The sequence below is a fragment of the Atta cephalotes genome (genome assembly GCF_000143395.1).
Source record: "Atta cephalotes unplaced genomic scaffold scaffold00016, whole genome shotgun sequence".
NCBI lineage: Eukaryota > Metazoa > Arthropoda > Insecta > Hymenoptera > Formicidae > Atta > Atta cephalotes.
In genome coordinates this window covers 976,259-993,584 of record NW_012130080.1, presented here as the reverse complement: position 1 = coordinate 993,584, position 17,326 = coordinate 976,259, and the positions used below count along the sequence as shown (strand labels likewise).

Here is a 17,326-nt window from a genome sequence, read left to right as displayed (position 1 = left end):
TTCAGCGATTATCACAGAAAAGTATTAACTTTCGTTTCTATAATATCTTGTGTCTATGGCTGTAGTCAAAATAAATACTTTGAAGCGTTTGATGGACTAATTAGAAGAAAGAATTTTACAAATTAACCAATTAAAAAAACACTTCAAAGCATTTGTATCATCGCGTTGACTCTATGATTCTAGAAATTGGTCCGAGATTTCGGATAGAGAAACAATTAACAAATCACATTTGAACAATTCGGTCACACGATCAGTGTGATTGATCAATTCTTCCTTCGTTTTGTTTTCTCTCTTCAATACCCGAATATAAATTTATCTCATTTTAATGTAAATAATTTCAAAATCTAATAATTTTTAAAAATAAATTTTTTGAATATAGTCACTTCCAAAATCTTATCTTTAAAATTTAACTTTTAAAAGCGTACTTGTAAAATTTAGATTAACATTTGGATTAAGGCCCAATTGCATCAATGTCAAATTTAACTTTAAGCGAAATTTAAAATTCTATCTGTCTCGTTTTTGAAGATTTCAAGCAAGTCAAATAAATCTTGATATTTTATGCAGAATTCACGTTTCTTCCAAGGGAAGAAGCGATGCTGTAAATGCTTTGAAGCGTTTTTTAATTGGTCAGTTTATAAAATTCTTTCTTCTAATTGGTCCATCAAATGTTTCAAAGCATTTGTTACGAGACTTTGACCACAGCCCACATCCAATAGGAGATTTTGTCTCCTGGACAAAACTGTTTAACTAGAAACCCTAGGAATAAACGAATTTTCTTATTGGATATCATATCATCATACATATATACGTTAGATGTCGCAGTGTGAATCAGACATTGGCTTAGAATATTCATTGAAATTATCACATATATTTTAATATCAATGAGATAATATCAAAGTTTACAAACACAAGATAATATCTGAAAGGCAAATATTAATATGTAGTTTGAGAGATTTATTTAATTAAAATCAATAATCTCATAGGATTAATTATTTTATAATTCAATAAAGATAAAAAAAGTGACTAATTTTAACAATTGTACTTTATAAGATAATTAAAAATATGAGTCGACATTTACAACCCTTGGAAGATATTCTGAGAGAAATTCTACCAGAACTTGAAGAACCTATATTGTTTCAGAACATGTTACAAAATTCTGATGATTCTTATGAATGGAAATTACTTCAGTGGGGTCTGACTGAATTAGTTGAAAAATTTGGAAATAAGAAGTTACCATTTCGAATTGGTAATCATAACAAACGTACAGTAAGTTATAGCGATATACTTGTATTTATATATTATTTTAATGGTTTTATTGATAATTTTATTAATAGTTCAATTGAATTTTTTAGTGTGTTCTTCAACATCATCATTGGTGCTTGAGTCCTCCTGCAAAACCTATTCAATTAACATTTCAAGAATTTATTGATTTACAAGAAACAAAGCAGAATAATATATGGCATTACTGTGATTATAAACACATAAAGGAGTGGCTCAACGATAATACAGACATTATAGAATCTTTTAATTGGCTCAAATTTGGGATTGACAAAGAACTTGGTAAAAATGGAATGCATTCTACTATTTGGATTGGAGGCAAAGGTGCTCATACTGATTGTCATTGGGATACCTATGGTTATAATTTAGTAGCACAAATACATGGCAGGTTCGTATTTTTCAATTATTTTTTAGTTTTAATATTGTCTCTGTTTATATTGTACCTATTTTATTTATAGGAAACAATGGTTGCTTTATCCACCTAATGCTCCTCTGATACCAGTTAGACTTCCTTATGAGGAATCGACTGTATATAGCAGATTTAATATTTATTGCTTAAGTGAAGAAGAAAAAGATTGTTTGTTGGATATACCAGACAAACCAAAATTAATAACTCTAGAACCTGGAGATGTTTTATTTGTGCCTAATGGTTGGTGGCATTACGTGGAATCTTTAGATAAAGTCAATGTAAGCGTTAATATATGGGGAAAATTGAAAACAGATAGTAGAGCACGAGTCGAGGAAGCTCTAGTAAAATTGATAATAGCCAAGATGGGAGATTATAATCAGTTTCCGAATAAATTAACTACATATTATACAACAGAAGTAATTTTTTCTTCTAAGAAACATCAATATTATTAGTTAAATATAGATAGAACTTATGTTTAATTTATAAAAACTCTTTCATTAGGTCGAATGCGCTGTTGAACGTGCACAAGAAGAGGAGCAGGAGAAACAAACGGAGACTGTTCCAAAAATACCAGCGAAAAGACCTAAACCTAAACCAGAAACTGCAACAGAATTAGCTGAAGAATACCCCTATTATGTTAAATTGTTACCTGATGCAAAGGAGCATGAATTTAAAGAATTTATTGAAGAAAGACGTAAAAGAGACAAGGAGAAGTATCCATCAGAAGAAACAAGTGCATCTGGAGATTATATACCTAATCCTCAATATGACTCATTTTTTGAATCTCTTATCAATGCTTTATGTCATCCAGAAGTTATTAGTAAAGCAGCAAAAGTATTATTAGAAAGACATTACTAATAATCCTTAATGATTGCATTTTTATTTTATAGATGTAAGATTGTAGGTAAGATAATATCAAATTTTTTAAATTATCTATTGTATCAGTTTTATGCTATTTATTAACAGTAAAGTTGATGACACACTGCTTGATAAACTATTTAACTTTCAACCGGCTTTATCCATATAGTTTATAATTAAATATATAAAGTATGCCATATATGTATTAGGTAACCTACCGCAGAAAGTTCATGTTGTTTCTTTTCATGCGATGTTTATAGGAGAAAAAAAAACGACAAATTTTCTAATATATATATATATATATCAATTACGTATTAATTTTTTAACCGTGTAGTCGTGCAAACATAAAATTTGCAACCTTACAATTTGCATAAATCTTACAAAAAGTTTATTGGAAATTTATAATTGTAAATCTTTTAATATTTGATGAGAACACATATTTAATTGTCATTGAATTTAATGTGAATAAAATATAAGTCTCTAAAATAGAATATTCGTATTTCAAAAAAATATAAATAAATATAAGAAAATATAAAATTATATAAATAATTGGAAAGTTTTTGAATCATAATTTCATGTTATCGCCATTTGTATTTATAGGTTGATAAATTTATATCGATAGTTGATAATGACAAACTCTAATTTTTTTCTACATATAATATACAATTATAGCTACGATCCGCTACGAATGCTTCGAAGCATTTTTTTTGGTTTTAGTTAGTAAAATTCTTCCGATTGGTCAATCAAAAATTTCGTAGCCTTTTTATTTGTAGCATCAAATGGACCACATCCTATATCCATCACTCACAACATATTCACTCAGCTGATCATTTTTGATAATAGTACCTAATCGGTACAAGATGTGGCGTTTTTATATGCTTTTTACCGATTGTGCAATTTGATCAATTAACAAGTTGAATTGGAGGTTAGAAACGTTTCTGTCAAACTCGTAAGAATTTTGTTCGCATACAAAACATTTATTTGTTACTGATCTGAACATCGTGGAGTAATTAATGGATTGACAATGGGTCTGTTAACGGTGCTGAAAAAATTGAAGCAGAAAGAAAAGGAGATGCGAATTTTAATGTTGTACGTATTTGTGTTTGTATATTTATTTTATATATTTAGCTTGTGGTTGATTTACACAGGTTAATAAATATTACGCTTGCTGAACTTACAATGTATTAAATGATTGAAGAATAATCATTTGAAATATATATGTGTTTCTTCATTTGCTTTTAACAATGTTAAAATTTTAGGGGCTTGGATAATGCAGGCAAGACGACAGTGTTGAAGAGACTCAATGGTGAACCAATAGATACTATATCACCCACGCTTGGCTTTAATATCAAGACATTAGAACATCGAGGATACAAGCTCAATGTATGGGATGTGGGTGGACAAAAATCATTGCGTTCCTATTGGAGAAATTACTTTGAGTCAACAGATGGACTTGTTTGGGTGATAGACAGTGCAGACAAAAGGAGATTGGATGATTGCAAAACAGAATTATACAAGCTTTTGCAAGAGGAAAGATTGGAAGGGGCAAGTCTTCTTGTATTTGCTAATAAGCAGGATATGCCTGGTGCATTATCTGCAGCTGACATAGCCGACATTCTGGAGTTACCCAATATAAAAACTCATCATTGGCAAATTTATAAATGCTCTGCTATGACGGGTGAAAATCTAGTCGATGGTATTAATTGGATTGTTGATGATATTGCAGCAAGAATATTTTATATAGATTAAATTTTACACATTTATGCACATATATATATATACACACACACACACACACACACACACACACACACACACACACACAAAAATATAAATTTAGATATTGTATCCCATTAAAAGCAAAAATTAATGCTTGATAAGCTTTTACAAAATGACATTTATTATAATCTATCATTTCATGGTGTGAAATATGTAATATAGTATTATAAAGAGATTCTAAAATTTTTTTCAATCATTTATTACATGACAATATATATTTTTTTTAATTCTTGATTTATTTTTTATTGTTTTCTACGTTAATTTTTGTTTGTATTTTTTCGTTTTTTCATTCTACTTCTCTTTCTACTTCTCTTTTTTTATATCGTTTTATTTCTTTTTCTTCAATGTTAATAATGTCGTTTCTGGGTATTCTTCCAAATAAAATGATTTTAACTGTTCTTGATCGACAGTATTATGTGGCCCCTTGAATGCATTCATTATCTCATCGATAAGCGATATAGAAAGCTTTAGTTCGAACTTCTGCACTAGCTGCATAAATTTTGCTATAAGAATGAAGAAATCTGTTTATTTTCTTAAAACAGTTTATTTTTCTTAAAATACGAACGATTATGATTTTTCATAAATTTGGAGAAAACTAAGAAAAAAATCTGTAATAAATTCGTACGAACATGCCTCGTGCTATTAGTTTGTCTGTCAACGATATCACAAATTGGCCGAAATCGCGTCGTTGCTTCTTTTTTTTTGGTAACATTGCTTCGTATTTTGCTCTCTTCAGAAGTAGTCTTCTAACATTTGGTCCAACGATCTGATAATTGCTCAGAATACCGCCTAATTTGATTGTAACCCATGGTTTGATGTTTTCGATTATCTCCAAATTTTCGAGAATATTCTTATTTGCCCAAATGTTCTCTAAGTCCAAAAGACGTAAAGTCTCATTGGGCGATAGGTTCGGAGTAATTGCGTCAATCAAAGCTGAAACACCTTGTGCTCCCAAAGGGTTGTTTCCCAATTGTAATTCTTGAAGCGTATTATTTTTCGATAGACCTTGTGCTATGATTTCAGCATCATTTTCGGTAAATCTATTCCCTTTGAATCGCAAAAAAATTAAACTTTTAAGAAAAAAACACGTGCTTTGGAATTTATTTCCCACGAGAAAATATTTCAAGTGATTGCTAGATATTCATATTTTATGACACTTTATTTCGTTTTTTATATAAAAACAATTTTTATGACACTTTCTATTTCGTTTTTTATTATATAATGAAATATATAAATAATAAATGTTGAAAAAAATTGAGCCATTCTTAAAAAAAAAATAATAAGTAAAGGAGATTATTTTTGATAAAAGATTCTTTTTTGTCTTGACGATTTTTAATTTTTATTTCTTTTATAATTGTGTGCATAGAACCGTTAATATAAATATGCATTTTTAAAAATCTGATATATTTACAACTTAAGTTCAGCTTTTCAATGTTCTGCGAGCGTAATAATAAGTTGTAAAGATGAGGCACACATCTCTCTTCAAGTGCGTTCCAAGATAAATTCAGGGAACGCAGCGTCTCATTTTTCTTGAGTCCATCGACCAGAGCTTTCCAGAGTTTTGCGTCATGTAGAGAATTCCAGGATAAGTTCAGATGCGTCAAGCTGGAGTACAAGAGCAAATTCTGCAGACTTTGTGAGCACGCTTTGTCCAGATGATTGTCGGATAGATCAACACTCTCCAAATCTTGATTATTAGATAATGCAGACGCGATATATTCGAAGCCTTCATTGCCGATATCGCATCTGCTGAGATCGAGCATCTTCAGACTTGTGTTCTCCGATATCGCGTCATACAATTTTTCTGCGCCATTCGTGCCAATTCGGCAACCCGATAATGATAAATCGATTATCGTGTTGTTTTTAAGTAATAAATCGTTTAGATATCTGCACGCAATTGCGGATAGTTTATTGTCCTATAATAAAAAATATAAAAAATAGTTATTTTAAATTAAAAAAAATTTTATTAATCAACGCGAAGTAAACATTTGCATCATAGAGTAAAAAATTCAAGTTTAGTTCTAATCCATAGGCAGTTTTCAAATAAATAATCATTTTCATGGTACTTTACTTTAAGATATTTAGGATTATTTTATTTAGGATTTTATAAAAATCCATATAAATTGTTATTTAAACTTCCTTGTACCTTCAAATCCAATTTTCGTACAAAAGTGTTGTCGGCCAAAGCCTCACAGATCGCTCCCATTATTGATGACTTAAGTCCATAATAACGTAGATTTAATTGATCTGATAAGAGCATATCTTTTAACGAACTAATCGATCTCAAATCAGCACGTTTTACTATGTCATAGAATTTCTGTACACCATCCGGGCTGTAAATAGGCGGGCTTTCACGTAATAGCCAGAAAGCTGGTAGCAATCCGGGATCGTTCGGAACCTTGTACACCGTATACGGATTCACTAATTTCAGCTGAGAATCGCTGATATCTATCTTGCGTAAACATGGATGAATCGAACTTTCAGTGGATACTCGATCACTTAGAATATCTTCATCTTCTGGCGTGATCGGCGTTTCTTCAGATGCATCGTCATCTTTCTTCCGTTCTTCAACCTATCTTTCATATCATAGCGCTTGACTAGAGATTTACTCAAAATTAAAGACAGATCGGTCCTGTCATTTATTCATGTTACGGTAGCTTAATTATTTAGGGTTTACGACATACTAATAAAATTGAATTGCGAACATCGAAATACAGGACATTCTGTATATTACTGAAATAATAAGCTACCAAGTTACTACGCTTAAGTTACACGAATCAGTTGTGGCAACTGTGTCTTCTTCTCTTCAGCAATGACCGCCAATCCCTTTGTCTGTTTTGCGTCAAATTCCACCATAAAATCAGTAAATATATCAGTCTTGTCGATTATTTCTGGTTCCGCTTTGATTTCTTCTCCTTCCTCTTTCATAGCTTCAGACTCGATTTTGATGTCTTCTTTTTCTTGTTTTCCTTCTTTCTCCATCGTTTCAGTGTTATCTTTATCATAATTGGTCCACGCATCTGTTTCTTTATCTTGCAATGTTTCGGTAACATCTTCCAATATCTGAATGATGTTTGCGAAATTTATACAAGGTTATTCGACATAATTATATCTTATCTCATTATCGTTAATTACTAATTTGACATCACATATGATTTTATTTGAACATAAAATATATGAAAATTTGAATATATTTATTCTTTTAGTTGTGAAAAAGAAAGTATATCGGAACATTGTAGAAATCATATTATTGTTTAAATACTTGTGTGAGATCCATATTTATGGATGATATATTTATTATTCCTTCAATGAAATTGGTGATACAATGAAAATTTGTATAAATATAAATATCATTATATCAAAATATACATATAACATATGATTCTTAATTTTATAACACTTCGTTACGTGAAATTAGCTGCATATTTATGGAAATTAAATGACACGTTGCATAATTATAATATTAAAACAAATATAATATTTAATTAAATATAATATAATAAATTCTTTGTCTTTGGAACAATATTTAAGTTCACAATAATAAATATACTTTACAAGTAATAAAAGGTATAGGGTAACTCCGGCAAATACGCCATGCTAAGATTTACGCCGCAGAAAAAATAGAAGGAATGGGAGTAATTTTCGTAACTATTCTTACATGCCTTTATATTATATTAATATTATATTATGATTTCAGCTTCTTATTGTTAATATTAATGAAATTATTGTTAGTTGAATCGATTTGTCACTGTAATAAGTAACGCCATCATAATTACGCCATTATAATCTACATAAAATGATTAGGGCGTGTGAAAGTTATTAGTGGTTATTTCATGATACATACGTCTAGTGGAATAGTAAAACATGTTGTATAGCAAAATACAAATGCTTTGCTTTCGTATTCTTTGTTTAGTTTGCTGTCTTGTATATCCTATCAGTTTGGGATATACGGTATTTTTAGCGAACGGGATTTATGCCCAAAGTGCGTGTAAATAGAATTCAGTATAAATAGAATTCAGTGCATTAAATGTAACTATGTACTTCATATCATAATGCATTATATGAAATATGCACTTCATGTGATAACGCTTGTAATCTATGTAGGAAGATCGTAATTATTATTTATTACTTCATATACATATTTATCATTCTTATTCCTTAATAAAACTTTATAAGCACGTTTTATAAGTTATTGTGCCATTATATGTCTTATTTATATGTGTTATTTGTAAATTTTTCATGAATCGTACTCCGCCCTCCCCCTTTGAGTAGCCATATATCACACCCTTATGGGATATATGACAAGGGTTTCGAAAAGTTTATGGGATACATGCAAGGGGTTTCGAAAAGTTTATTTTTTAATATGAAAAATAAATATTTCGGATTTCTAATATTTTTTTCATAGTAGTAGACAGTACAAAGTTTTTACTGATATAATTTATTTATTTTAAACATAGTAAATAATATTTAATAAATTAAGTTTTTAGATGCGGCGTATATATCGGAATTATCCTAAGCTATTGCGGCGATCGGCGGCTACTATCGTGTTTCACACGAGTCAAATCGTTTATCACGCATGATTCATCTACTGGGTATTTGTCAAGTGGCTCTTCTGGTCCATTGTATTGTAATTTCGGTAGATCATTCATTCAACGGTACGTGCTTCGTGCACGAGAGGATCCGTCCCGTCTCGTCGCGGCAACGATGAGATGACCCAAGCGCTTTGTTAATCTCGGCCGCGCTTTCGATGGTAATGATATCGGTATTATCTCTAATGAAACAATCGTGATGGGCCATTGAAATCGGCGCCGCTGATAAAATCCGCCGCCCGTATCTCTGAAGGGAAGCAAATAAATTTATGATTTCTTAATTGGCTAGCGAACAATGAAGATAATTCGATTAGCTTCATTATAATTTTTTCTCGTAAAGTTTTTCTCATTTTTACTAAAATAACAAAAAATATATAAAATGACTCCTCTGTTAATCTTTTGTAATAAATGTAAAATATTGTGATATTTATTACCGGAAGAAATTGTTGCGAGAATATATAATTTTGTTCTTTCGTTTAACTATTCTCTTTCAGTGATTTCAATGCCAGGAATGCTTATGTGAGCGTTATCATCGACGCATTGATGCAAAGGTATAATAAATCGTAAACGCAATGTCGAATGGTTGTACTTTTTATTGAAATCCTTCACATCGTCATAAACCTATGTGGGGGAAGAGTGAGAAGAGGGGATAGTAGGAGGGAACTTATATACACGTATTCGTTTGCACATTTTTCGATATCAAACACGAATAATCACAACGTGGATGCTTCTTAATTAATTGTTTATCTATCAATTAGACCAAAAGCATTAGTATGCCGGATTTTTAATGCAGTCGTTCGCTTTGAAGACGACGAATAAACGAAAAATTGTATGACAATGATCAACTATTGCTTATGATCTGAAAATAATTAATACGAAATAATAAAATAAAAATAATATAATATATAAATAATATATAATATATATTTATATTTATATATATTTGTATATATATATATATATATATTCCTCGTTTTTCTCATTCTCTTCTATATATGTATTCGTACAATAATATAGTTTTCTCTACAAAATAAAGTATTTATTATAAAACTTGGTTCCTTCTTGCTGTAAATCTATGTATGCGTAAAACGAGCTATGTTTCTTAGTTAAACTAGTCTGACACTTTAACACTTTGCTAGAGAATACGAAAAATGCTAATATAAAAAAAAACGAATTGCACATCTAAGGGTGGGTCGATAATGACTCGGGATGAAAACGATTTGGACATGTGTACTTAGATTTATTTACATCGTTCTACGATGCAATAGCGTCACTATGTACATCGTTTTTATTCTGCGTTTGAATACGTTCTAAATATTACATTTACGCTGCTAACATGTTCTTTACAAATCAATGTGCCGCCGCGATTTAGCGTATCGTATAGCACATTTTCTCGCAATGGCAATATTTTCCATCGCATAAAAATCACGTGTCGTGTCTTCGCGGAAAAAAAATAAAACTCGAGCAAGTGAAATAAATGAACACGCAGAGTACCATAGTAATGCTATACAATAACGTTGTTTCTTCTATGAGTATCACAATAATATCGTCTGAAGGAACGTTTGAAGCACACGTTATATCATACAAAGCATACTTTCACGTACGATGATCAAGCGATTGTCTGCGCGATATATTAAACACAAATGATATCTAAAGAAATTCTCGTATTTTTTGTCAAATTTATTTACATGCTATGCATCTTTTGATCCTGAATAAAGCGCAGCTTTGCTTCAATTATATATGACAAACGTACAATACATCTCGTAGGTGCGACGATGCCATCCTATTTTTTAAATTATGAAAATAAAAAGGCTAACAATGGCGATATATAAAATAATATCAAAGAGTATAAGATTAAATATAAACACATAAAATCGAGGGCGCGTACAGAAGAGAAGAATGGCAATGCCGAAGATGATGCGGAGGAAATATAGGCTTAGCGAAATTAATAAGTACGAGCTATGTACATATGTACAACGATAACAACTGATCATTATCATTAAAATTATTTATAAATGTCAATCGTTTATTGTCATCATATAAAAGCATGAAAGGACCGGATGAGGAGAAAAAGAAAGGAAATAAATTTTAATTATTTTCTAAATTTTCAACCTGAAAATAGTACTAATATTTTTGCTAATTATTTTATAATTATTTAGAAATTGAAAATTTTAATAATCATATTCTAATAATACTATAAATGAAGCGATCATAAAAAATGTGCTTCGGAGAGACATTGAAAATTTATGTGTTATCTTATAACATAATGGTATTGCTGAGCCCTTTAGAATCGTCTTCTTTCTTTTTTCTCTGCATTTGTCCCTAATATATATTCTAATATTGGTTCAATTTTCATAAAGAAAACTCTGAAAAGAACCATTTCAAGTTAATCTCGAAATCGAAAGTCATTTTTCATTATCACAAAAAAAAAATAGATCGTTCAAGTGAAGTTCAGTTCCTTTCAAGTCTCTAAGAATTTTCATTAGTCATCATGTAAGAAAGAAAAATAAAAAAATCACTGTTCTTCACATTACTTTAATGATATTTAATCACACGTGTACCGTTAGCACTTGATGCGGCCCCGACGTCTGACTGGTACCTGGTTGCTGATGAGGGTACATTGGTTCTTGCAATCTGGGCTTGATGTAAGGCTTATGCGGTCCTTCTTCATAGCTAAAACTGGCCGTATTGTTCCTAGCTTCCGCGCTGGGCGGTTTATAGAGTGGTGGCAAACGATGTCTGCCTTCTTCAGATACCATTTCAAGACTCTCCTCGGTGCCGGTTAATGTGCCAAGCGAAGTGCCTGACAGAGGTCTTACAACGGACACGCGGGGTTCGGAATCCTGGTCCTTCAGAGGATTGGCATATCTCCTCAAATTCTCTTCGTTCTGAAGGTTATTCGACTTTTCGTCTAGATCACTGCGATGACGGTGTAACGAAGTTTCGCTGCTAGTAGTCGCCGTCAGGTTCGATCTATGCCTCATAGTTTTAAGGTACCAGAAGCTACCGAATAGCACCAATAACAGCACAATAGCTAGAGCGCTGCCCAAAACAGTCACGTAGCTACTGGCATTAGCCGCACTCGCCAAACTAGGTTCGCTGAGCAGCGCTGTCTCTACTTTGACCTCTAGTACAGAAACTAATACGAGAGGTCTGGCTAATGGACGACTGAGTGTTTCGCCGAGATCGCGGGCTGCATCTGCTGCCGCCTCGGAGAAAATGGTCACTTCTATCGTATCGTTGTCACCGGGCTTCAGATCGCACAGTAACACTACCGATTGAGGTCTTCGTGGATCGACCAATAGTTTCCTCAAACGACGGCACAATAGTTCTACTGACGTGCCAGACGCCAGGGTATCCCTCCGCAATAATATCGTGAGTCTCGAGCAAGTTGGTCCAAGCGTTGTTTGTCCGGGCCAACAAGATGGAGGAGCTGGTAGCGCCGGTGGACCAACTCGTCTGCCAGTTTCGATAGGACGACATTCGCCCCATGCTGGACACGGTGGCGCTAGACAACTCTCCCCCGGACTAGGAACGCAGACCTCGTGAGCCAAACAAGAGGTGCCGTTCAAACAATTGCCCGGTCCGCACCAGACATTGCTGCATTGATTCTTACCATTCCGACACTCGCATACGTTGCATTCATCCTCCCACGTAGTGGCTGTACAACCGGGCCCACCAGCTGTCCGGATCTCACATCGCGGACCGGTTCTACCAGGTGGACAAATGCACGAGTAGCTCGCGATGCCGTCTACGCAGGTGGCACCTCCGGTGCACGGATCGCTCGCGCATTCATTCACGTTAATACGACAATCCGGGCCAGTAAACCCGGGCGCGCATTCGCATCTGAACCAATTGTCACCGTCCACACATTTGCCACCGTTGAGACATGGCACTGGTTGACAATTGTCCACATTACTCCGGCAATCCGGTCCTTCAAAGCCTTCGCGACAGACGCATCGATAGCTGCCATCAACCGTATTGACGCAGGTTGCACCATTTGCGCAAGGATTACTCGTACACGCCGATGGCGATGCGATATGGCAGATTGTGCCTTCCCATCCGCGCGGGCAGTTGCATGTAAAACTGTCACCGTGATCCTTGCAATCGCCGCCGTTACGACAAGTGTCTTCATCGCAGTGGCCGCGGCGCAGAGTGCATGTCTTGCCCTTCCAATCGCCCTGGCAGATGCATGTGAAATCTGCCACGCCGTCTACACAGGTACCATTGTTGTGGCAAGGCTGTGTCAAGCAGTCATCCACATCTAGAAGAATTCATTTATCACATAATAATCGAATCTAGATCAACCAAAAATTTCATTTTATCACGTTTCTTAATGTTCTATTTATTCTATTACTTACTTTGGTCACAAAGATCTCCACTCCAGCCCTCCCTACAGATGCACTGGAATGAGTTAAGCAGATCAACGCATGTGCCGCCGTTCAAGCAAGGATTGCCGCGGCAATCGTTGATGTTCTCATGGCAATGTACGCCAGTGTAGCCCGGATCACAGATGCATCTGCCGCCGCTACATCGGCCTTTACCGCCGCATGGAGTACCTTCGCTGCCGCAGCCCGATTGCCCATCGTCCAATACACCGAATTGCGGATTGTTCAAGGCCGGCTCCGAGCAATTTCTGCCCTGCCACTGTGTTGGACAGTGACAGTAATAGTCGGTCTGCGTATTGAAACATGGTGCCGAATTGCGACATGGATTCGGACTGCAATGATCGCGATCGATTTCGCATTGGTAGCCAGTGAAGCCCACCGGACACACGCACTCGTAAGCGTTCACTAGATCGCGACAATCACCGCCGTTTTGGCATGGCTTGGACGCGCACTCATCGATATCAACGTCACAATCCTTGCCGGAGTAACCGGGAGTGCAGCTGCAATGATAATCATCTACTAAATCGATGCAAAGTGCACCGTGTTGGCACTGGCCGACGCAATCATTGATATTCTTCGTGCAATTCTTCCCGGTAAACCCGCTTCGGCATCGGCATCTGCGAAACAAAACGATAAAACTTGTAAATGGCAACTTGCGAGAAAATCGTTTAATAGAAAATTTGATTTAAACATAATTTAATTCACTGTGTGGCTTTATTAATTGCCGTTCGCAACTACAATACACTTTTTTTTTCTGCGCCAAGTACCGCTTTATGAGCGATGTGATAATAAAACGACTTAATTTACAATGCTCTTGTAAGTTAAAAAATAAAAATTATTATTATTATTATTATTATTATTATTATTATTATTATTATTATTATTATTATTATTATTATTACTATTGTTGTTAACGCTCTGTACTACGGAGAAAGAAAGCTATCTATAATTTTTAATAATTATATTATGTATTACATAATAACATTACAACGCATTGTATTAAAAACAAAAGAAAAACTAAACAGAATTCCAGTTTACAAATAATATCAATTTGTTTTCACTCTTCAAATAGCAGCATATTAAAATCAATGAGGATTTTTAATATGTCATTAATATATATTTACAAATCAGTTAATAATATATGTGATAATAACAAATGTTCGTATATTTTCTTAATTATTAAATGTTAATTACTTACTTTTTTGTATATTAATAAAAACATTTTCATCTAACCGTTTAATATATGTAATTCTATGAGTTTTCATCAAATACACAAGGCACAAGATGTATAATTTGAGGTAGTGATACCTACCTATAATCACCGGCCAAGTTGATGCAAGTGATGGAATTTTTGCAGGGCGACTCCTTTAGCGTGCACTCATCCACGTCAAACTGGCAGAGCACGCCTTTCCAGGCAAATGGGCAGTTACAGACGAAGCTGTTCTTGCCGTCTACACAGGTACCGCCGTTCTGGCACGGTTGCGAAGCGCACTCGTCGATGTCGATCGCGCAAAATGATCCGGAAAATCCCGGGGCGCATTCGCACTGCGCGGTCTCGCCGAATTCGCGACAGGTCGCGCCGTTCAGGCATGGATTAGATGCGCAAGGATTGTCGATTTTTTCGCAGGTAGGTCCGGAGAAGCCCTCCGGGCATGTGCATCGGTACTGATCGGGAGCAGTGTTTTCGCACGTACCGCCGTTCTGACATGGCTCGTGAGTGCCGCAATAGTTGAGATCCTGGTCGCACAGTATTCCGCCCCAGTTCGTGTCGCAGATGCATTGCCAGCTCGAGCCATTGCAATAACCATGTTTGCAACCGGGATAAGGCATGCATTGGTCGCACAGCTCACCGCGCCAGCCGTGCCGACATTGGCACTCACCGCTGACGTTGCAATGACCATGCACGGGGTGACAGCCCTCCTTGCACACGGCTGAAACAATTTTTGCAAATTATGATATGCTGTGCATTGGTCGCGTTCAATCCGGAGCACTTGTGTAAGGTTCTAATGATCCATAATTTCTAAGAACTTCGCTGAAGACGATTTTGTCACTGCAACTCCGGCATAGTTTTAGACGTGTAACACTTTATCATTGTATTCATTTACTTTCCAAATCATAAGTAAGATATAATTGTATCATGAAGATTAATATACTTTGCATACTCTTGAGAGATTTAAGTTCTATCCATCGATTATATGTAGCTATTGAATGAAAGATTCGAAAAGAATCATCTCGAGATATCTACGGACATCTGTGGATGGTGACGTAGACGGATTAAGTCTTTTATTCGTCTTCCGTGCGCGACATGCGACACGTAATAGTCAGTCGAGGCAAATGTAATTAGCGGAGATGTAATGAACGAAACTGGTGCATGCGTCGAGACAAACGCGGAAGAGAAGAACTGACGAGTGATGTTTTTTACTGTTTCTCGGAAAGGAATACGCACGATTATCTGTAGATATCTCGATTATACTAGACGTGAGAAGAAATATCAAAGCAACAGTACGCTTCTTTGTACAGGTGATTGCACGAAGAAAACTAATTTCGGTGCGGTCGAGGTACCATATCTCCGGAAACGATGAAATGCAAGGAAGATGCGACGATGACGCCTCGATTTCTTCCCATCCTCACACCAGGATAAAAAAAAAGGAACGGAAAAGAGGACGTACGTGACGGGGATCTCGCCGGGACTGGGCAACTCAATTAGCCGGTGGGACAGAAAGACAGATGAGAAGTGACAGAGAGAAGGATTATCTCTCCAACCGTGAAACGAAAACTCATGCCGCGCGCTCGATCGTGTGCACATGCGTACATACGTATGTCTTTTCGAGATTTCAGTCGGCCGTGTACCAACACCGTTATCATGCATACGCGATTATCGTACACGCGTACGTACATTCGCGCGTATACATGCGCGCGTATATACCGCCCGCGGCATTCTTAATGATTAATAACCCCGCTCTCTCGTCCGGCATGGACAACGGACATTTACGGATATTTATACGACTGCATCGCGATACTTTGGAGTCCCCTAAATGACGATGCATTCGCGACAGCCTTTTCTTGCCGTGCTGCACCAGCCATGGTTCCCGCGAGATGCGTATGTTAACGTTGTCGTTGTCGTCTTCCGTCGTTGAGAATCGAGCTAATCAAGCCTTGCCCCATGTTTTTACCTCTGGAGACTCTCTCGCGCGCCTCGCTCGTAGTCTTTTCGCACAGTTTAGAAACTATAAATCCCCCATGGGTTGAAACGATCGTGCTACTCGTATGCTTACGGCTCGCGGTTGATTAATATGCCAGCAGTTAGGTAAATTAACTTGCGCGATTCCCCTTCACAAAGCATTTCTCTTCCTTTTTCCACATCGTACGCCTTTTTGTACGGAACAGCTGCGCGCAAAGAGGCGGACTGCCAGACCCGCGGTGAGAAAAATCTGTGATTTTTCGTGCGATCGTACTTCGTATGCGCACAATTATGACTGGGCTGGCCATTCAGCTATAGCGCGGAAGCGTTTTCCAGGAAAATTCGTCCGTGGTTGCATGCGCTGAAAGAATAATTTTTATTTGTCCGTTGGTAATCCGCACGTTGAAAGGATCGTTGTTGTGATGTGACCTTTTTTCTCAAAGTACAATTATATTTTTATCAATTATATTTTTATGTAAGATAAAGGCTTGTCTCTTGATGACAAATAATATACAAGAAAGCACGTTATTAATTTCAAGAATTTTTTTCCTAGTCTAATTTTATTATCATATAACAATTGTAATTAGGTAACAATAAGGAACAATATTTTTACAAATCAAATTTATGAATTTCGTATGCTAAGCCCTACTACGAACAAGATCTTTTCACGGTTGTCAAATGTTAAAAGAGCACGTATGCGCACAGATTTTACCTCTATCGCGCGCGACCAAGTTGGCGCATCGTGTGAAGAGGATGCACGAGTGAAATTCTCCTATTGACCTTTCACAGCGCTGCAAAAATGTTAGAGCCAGTTCTCTCTCTCTCTCTCTCTTTCTCTCTCTCT

At 35.5% G+C, this 17,326-nt stretch overlaps 3 protein-coding genes across 3 annotated transcripts in view; 2 read left to right on the top strand and 1 right to left on the bottom strand.

Annotated features, from left to right (window-relative positions):
• The first annotated feature begins 1,062 nt into the window (after positions 1 to 1,062).
• On the top strand, positions 1,063 to 2,545 carry LOC105618185 (HSPB1-associated protein 1). Its single transcript, XM_012199725.1, has 4 exons — positions 1,063 to 1,266; positions 1,353 to 1,666; positions 1,737 to 2,103; positions 2,189 to 2,545. The coding sequence occupies exons 1-4, from the start codon at positions 1,063 to 1,065 to the stop codon at positions 2,543 to 2,545; spliced, it is 1,242 nt and encodes a 413-aa protein (XP_012055115.1).
• Positions 2,546 to 3,569: 1,024 nt separating this feature from the next.
• LOC105618184 (ADP-ribosylation factor-like protein 2) lies at positions 3,570 to 4,354 on the top strand. Its single transcript, XM_012199724.1, has 2 exons — positions 3,570 to 3,634; positions 3,805 to 4,354. Exons 1-2 carry the CDS (start codon positions 3,570 to 3,572, stop codon positions 4,292 to 4,294), a joined length of 555 nt encoding a protein of 184 aa, XP_012055114.1. The 3' UTR covers positions 4,295 to 4,354.
• Positions 4,355 to 11,462: 7,108 nt separating this feature from the next.
• The window catches only part of LOC105618183 (protein jagged-1), a 42,899-nt gene continuing 37,035 nt past the window's right edge, over positions 11,463 to 17,326 (bottom strand). The window contains exons 4-6 of the mRNA XM_012199723.1: positions 14,614 to 15,232; positions 13,275 to 13,918; positions 11,463 to 13,177 (exon numbers count right to left, since the gene is read on the bottom strand). Coding sequence (XP_012055113.1) covers positions 11,463 to 13,177; positions 13,275 to 13,918; positions 14,614 to 15,232 — 2,978 coding nt within the window. The remainder of the gene's footprint in view (positions 13,178 to 13,274; positions 13,919 to 14,613; positions 15,233 to 17,326) is intronic.